Below are 5,324 nucleotides of genomic sequence, written 5' to 3' on the forward strand. Positions count from 1 at the left end.
GTTATTATTGTAAATCTATCTGTAAATGATCATTGTCATTATACTACTCGTGACGTCATACAATATTATTAGAAACAAAAAGCTCTGTTCAGTTGGCCATGTGAGCAAGAGCAATATTGATTCAACAAACAAAATTCAACATACAGGCATTAGACATATTATTCATCTTTAATTAGATCACAACGAACAAGTGTATTTATTGTAAAACATTTAAAACATGAGATTTCAATGCATTACTTTCTTTGAGCTAACGCTATTGTCATTTAAAGAACAAACAGATTTAACAGTTTTAATTTTAAACCAATGCTGTAGTTTTGTAATAGATACATTTGGCAAAAAGAGGTAGTGTTATAGTTGTCAGGGGTAGAAGTTTAGTGTCGCTCAGTACTTTGGTGAGGTAGCTCATGATTCAATGGAATGTGATAAAACTCCACTCCCTACATCAATTGTCAGTGCCATGGTACAATACAATGGTACACAACATAACACAGATACAGTTTTATGGCCTTTATCTGGAGCCCTCATGTACTGAAACCTGTATCACTGGTCGTAGTAACAGTCAGAGGTCAGTAGTGATCACACGGTTCTTGTTTTTTTTCCGTGAGTCCGCACACTGGCAGTTGATGATTTGAACCAACTCTCTCTCTGTTGTCTTCGGGCTCTTTGATAACACAAACCCTGTAATGAAAAGATTGATTAAAATCAGTTTAATTTAGCTGTATTATGTTGCACAATATTGACAATGTTTGTATCAACAGTGTTACAATATTTCATTTGATAACTGGTGCAAAGTAGCTTGAAATGTACAACTGTTTAAAAAAAAGATTTTTATCTATATATAAATGATGTGACAAACAATTTATAACTGAGTAGAAACACACTGCCCAAGTTACATTGAAGAATTTAGTTTGCTTTACCTTCCTTATATGAATATATTTAAATATCCACTGTAACTTTTATTACAATTGTTTATATTTCATTGCTGTGGACCTATTTACACAAACTTGTATAACACAATAATTGTATATAAATACAATGTATAGAGGTGTTAAATTCTATATTTCCATATGCTTTTACACTTTTTGGGGCTAAATTTTGCAAGGTCTTTAATAGAATTACCCTTTATTGCTGCCACTGTCATTGTTGGCAAAGCAGCCTTCGTCCCCTTCCCTTCTGCCGAAGATTCCCCAAGCTCCTGGTCAGAAAAAAATGCATGGAGCAAATTTCTGACCAGCTTGGAAGTCGATCCCTTGGCGGAAGAAAGGCAGGCGTCTAGGACTATTTTCTTCACCATTACCCCTCCGCCAAGGTCAACAAGGTCAGCTTCACATGATAGTGATGACGGAGTGGTTGCCTGGGGTGACGGAGGTGACAGTGATGGGGAAGGCGGCGGCGGGGCTGGTGGAGACATAAGCCTGGATTTCGGGGGAGAGGAGAAAGCAGAAGGTCGAAGAATGAATGTTGATTTGCTTGGCTGCGGCAGTGTTTCTGTGGCTTGAATGACTGGACATAATCCTGCCAGTTGACTAATAAATTTTTGTACACCTTCTGACCTCAGAGAGGATGCCAGAGCACCATTGCATGGGCATGCCTGAATTATCTTTGGCTGTTCAAGTCTGGCAAGGTTGGCTTGCATGGCAAAGAGTTCTTCATCCTTGTCCTTCATTAACTGCTCCTTCTCCTTTATCATCTGCTCCTTCTCCTTTATTAACTGCTCCTTCTCCTTTATTAACTGCTCCTTCTCCTTTATCATCTGCTCCTTCTCCTTTATCATCTGCTCCTTCTCCTTTATTAACTGCTCCTTCTCCTTTATTAACTGCTCCTTCTCCTTTATTAACTGCTCCTTCTCCTTTATTAACTGCTCCTTCTCCTTTATCATCTGTTCCTTCTCCTTGATGATTTCCTCATTCTCCTTTATTAACTGCTCCTTCTCCTTTATTAACTGCTCCTTCTCCTTTATTAACTGCTCCTTCTCCTTTATCATCTGTTCCTTCTCCTTGATGATTTCCTCCTTCTCCTTTATTAACTGCTCCTTCTCCTTTATTAACTGCTCCTTCTCCTTTATCATCTGCTCCTTCTCCTTTATCATCTGCTCCTTCTCCTTTATTACCTGCTCCTTCTCCTTTATTAACTGCTCCTTCTCCTTTATTCACTCCTCCTTCTCCTTTATCATCTGTTCCTTCTCCTTGATGATTTCCTCCTTCTCCTTTATTAACTGCTCCTTCTCCTTTATTAACTGCTCCTTCTCCTTTATTAACTGCTCCTTCTCCTTTATCATCTGTTCCTTCTCCTTGATGATCCTTCCTCCTCCTTTATTAACTGCTCCTTCTCCTTTATTAACTGCTCCTTCTCCTTTATCATCTGTTCCTTCTCCTTGATGATTTCCTCCTTCTCCTTTATTAACTGCTCCTTCTCCTTTATCATCTGTTCCTTCTCCTTGATGATTTCCTCCTTCTCCTTTATTCTCCTGCTCCTTCTCCTTTAATTGCTCCTTCTCCTTTATCATCTGTTCCTCTCCTTGATGATTTCCTTCTCCTTCATGTGCTCCTTGTCTCCTTCTCCTTTATTAACTGCTCCTTCTCCCTTGATAACTGTCCTCCTTCTCCTTTATCATCTGCTCCTTCTCATCTGCTCCTTCTTCTCCTTTATTAACTGCTCCTTCTCCTTTATTAACTGCTCCTTCTCCTGTTCTCATTCTCAGTTCCTCCTTCTCCTTCTTATTCTCATGTATTAACTCCTCCTTCTCCTTTATTAACTGCTCCTTCTCCTTTATTAACTGCTCCTTCTCTCCTTTATTAACTGCTCCTTCTCCTTTATCCTGTTCCTTCTCCTTCTCTCATCTCTCCTTCTCTCCTTGACTGTCCTTCTCCTTTTCTCCTCCTTCTCATTAATGTCTCCTCCTTCTCCTTTATCATCTTCTCCTTCTCCTTTGTCTGCTCCTTCTCCTTCCTCCTTCTCCTTTTCATCCTCCTCTCTTTGTCTGCTCCTTCTCCTTTATTAACTGCTCCTTCTCCTTTATCATCTGCTCCTTCTCCTTTTATCCTCCTCCTTCCTCCTTTATGGTCTCCTCCTTCTCCTTTATTAACTGCTCCTTCTCCTTTATCATCTCCTTCTCCTTCTCTCCTTCTCCTTTATTTCCTCCTTCTCCTTTATCTAACTTTCTCCTTCTCCTTCCTTCTCCTGCTCCTTCCTCCTTTATCATCTGCTTTCCTTCTCCTTGATCCTTTCCTCCTTCCTTCTATTAACTGCTCCTTCTCCTTTCTCTTAACTGCTCCTTCTCCTTTATCATCTGTTTCTTCTCCTTGATGTTCCTCCCTTCTCCTTTATTAACTGCTCCTTCTCCTTTATCATGCTCCTTCTCCTTGATGATTTCCTCCTTCTCCTTTATCATCTGTCCTTCCTCCTTCTCCTTTTTATTAACTGCTCCTTCCTCCTTTATCATCTGCTCCTTCTCCTTGATGATTTCCTCCTTCTCCTTTATCATCTGCTCTCCTTCTCCTTCTCATTAACTTCTTCTCTTTTCATGCTCCTCCTTCTCCTTTCTTCTCCTCCTTCTCATGTGTCCTCCTTCTCCTTTATTATGGTGGTTGCTCCTTCTCCTTTATTAACTCCTTCTCCTTTATCTTCTCTCCTTCTCCTTTATTAACTGCTCCTTCTCCTTTATCATCTGTTCCTTCTCTTGATGATTTCCTCCTTCTCCTTTCCTTAACTGCTCCTTCTCCTTTATTAACTGCTCCTTCTCCTTTATCATCTGTTCCTTCTCCTTGATGATTTCCTCCTTCTCCTTTATTAACTGCTCCTTCTCCTTTATTATCTGCTCCTTCTCCTTTATCATCTGTTCCTTCTCCTTGATGATTTCCTCCTTCTCCTTTATTAACTGCTCCTTCTCCTTTATCATCTGTTCCTTCTCCTTGATGATTTCCTCCTTCTCCTTTATTAACTGCTCCTTCTCCTTTATCATCTTCTCCTTCCTTCTGATTGTCCTCCTTGATATTATCTTCCTTCCTTTCTCCTTCTCATTCTCCTTATCTCCTTCTCCTCCTTTATCATCTGCTCCTTCTCCTTTGATTATTTCCTCCTTCTCCTTTATTAACTGCTCCTTCTCCTTTATTAACTGCTCCTTCTCCTTTATCATCTGTTCCTTCTCCTTGATGATTTCCTCCTTCTCCTTTATTAACTGCTCCTTCTCCTTTATTAACTGCTCCTTCTCCTTTATCATCTGTTCCTTCTCCTTGATGATTTCCTCCTTCTCCTTTATTAACTGCTCCTTCTCCTTTATAACTGCTCCTTCTCCTTTATTCTCCTTTATTAACTGCTCCTTCTCCTTTCTCATCTGCTCCTTCTCCTTGATGATTTCCTCCTTCTCCTTTATTAACTGCTCCTCCTTTATTAACTGCTCCTTCTCCTTTATCATCTGCTCCTTCTCCTTGATGATTTCCTCCTTCTCCTTTATTAACTGCTCCTTCTCCTTTATTAACTGCTCCTTCTCCTTGATGACATTATCTTTCTCCTCAAGGCTCCGCTTCAGCTCCTCCACCTCATCACTGTCTCCATGGCCGTACTGCACCACCAGGAGCTCCTCCACCATCTTCTCCTGGGCTCTAATCTGGACCTTCTTTTCAGCCGCCTTTCTAGTCTTAGGTTCTTTCTGAAATATGATTTTAAAAAATTCAGTATATCTTTAAAAGCTAATAAAGTCAATATAATAATTTTAACAATAAAAAATACTTGAATTATTTCATACAAACATCACAATATCTCTTCATATCATCAAAACTTCTTTACTTTGAAACGGTCTTGCAGTCAATTATATTTGTGATGAGTAAAAACAGTTTTAATTTGTTTTATGACAAGGATTCAAATTATTTTGTTTTCAATGTTTACTTGCCACAGGCCCTGATAGATTTTTATACACTTGCCCATAAAGAACTTTTAAGTAATTGTCAGTAAATTACATTAATTTCTAACATATATATGTAACATAATATTTGTAAACATCATAAAGATTTACAATCACTGGTTAATTGCCCAAGGGAAAGTTGACATAAGTAGTTTTTGAGTAGAATTAATCAGTATTGATTGTAATATATCAAGTTTTTGCTTGTAGTTACTTTGGTTTTATATGCACATACTCTAGTTAAAATCTTTAATGTCTAGTCCCGTAGATCCAAATTAGACTTCATGAAGTGAGATACCTACTAGTATTTGGGTTTTGTCAAGCTGATTTTTCATATACTTTGTTACCAGCCAATATTATCTTAATCTATCCCTCCCAAAAGCCAAGCCTGCAATGTTGGCATTGGGTTATTTCTGAGCATGCTAGA

The 5,324-nt window shown here is 38.7% G+C and overlaps 1 protein-coding gene across 1 annotated transcript; it reads right to left on the reverse strand.

The window, feature by feature from the left end:
* Positions 1–559: 559 nt before the first annotated feature.
* On the reverse strand, positions 560–4,666 carry LOC124276715 (trichohyalin-like). The gene is made up of 6 exons (XM_046712357.1): positions 3,648–4,666; positions 2,801–2,992; positions 2,321–2,479; positions 1,860–2,021; positions 1,120–1,415; positions 560–678 (listed from the first exon to the last, which is right to left on the reverse strand). The coding sequence occupies exons 1-6, from the start codon at positions 4,586–4,588 to the stop codon at positions 560–562; spliced, it is 1,869 nt and encodes a 622-aa protein (XP_046568313.1). The 5' UTR covers positions 4,589–4,666.
* Between the last annotated feature and the right edge of the window lie 658 nt (positions 4,667–5,324).

Source organism: Haliotis rubra, unplaced genomic scaffold (assembly GCF_003918875.1).
Source record: "Haliotis rubra isolate DU_JTF1 unplaced genomic scaffold, ASM391887v1 Scf2119, whole genome shotgun sequence".
NCBI classification, from domain to species: domain Eukaryota; kingdom Metazoa; phylum Mollusca; class Gastropoda; order Lepetellida; family Haliotidae; genus Haliotis; species Haliotis rubra.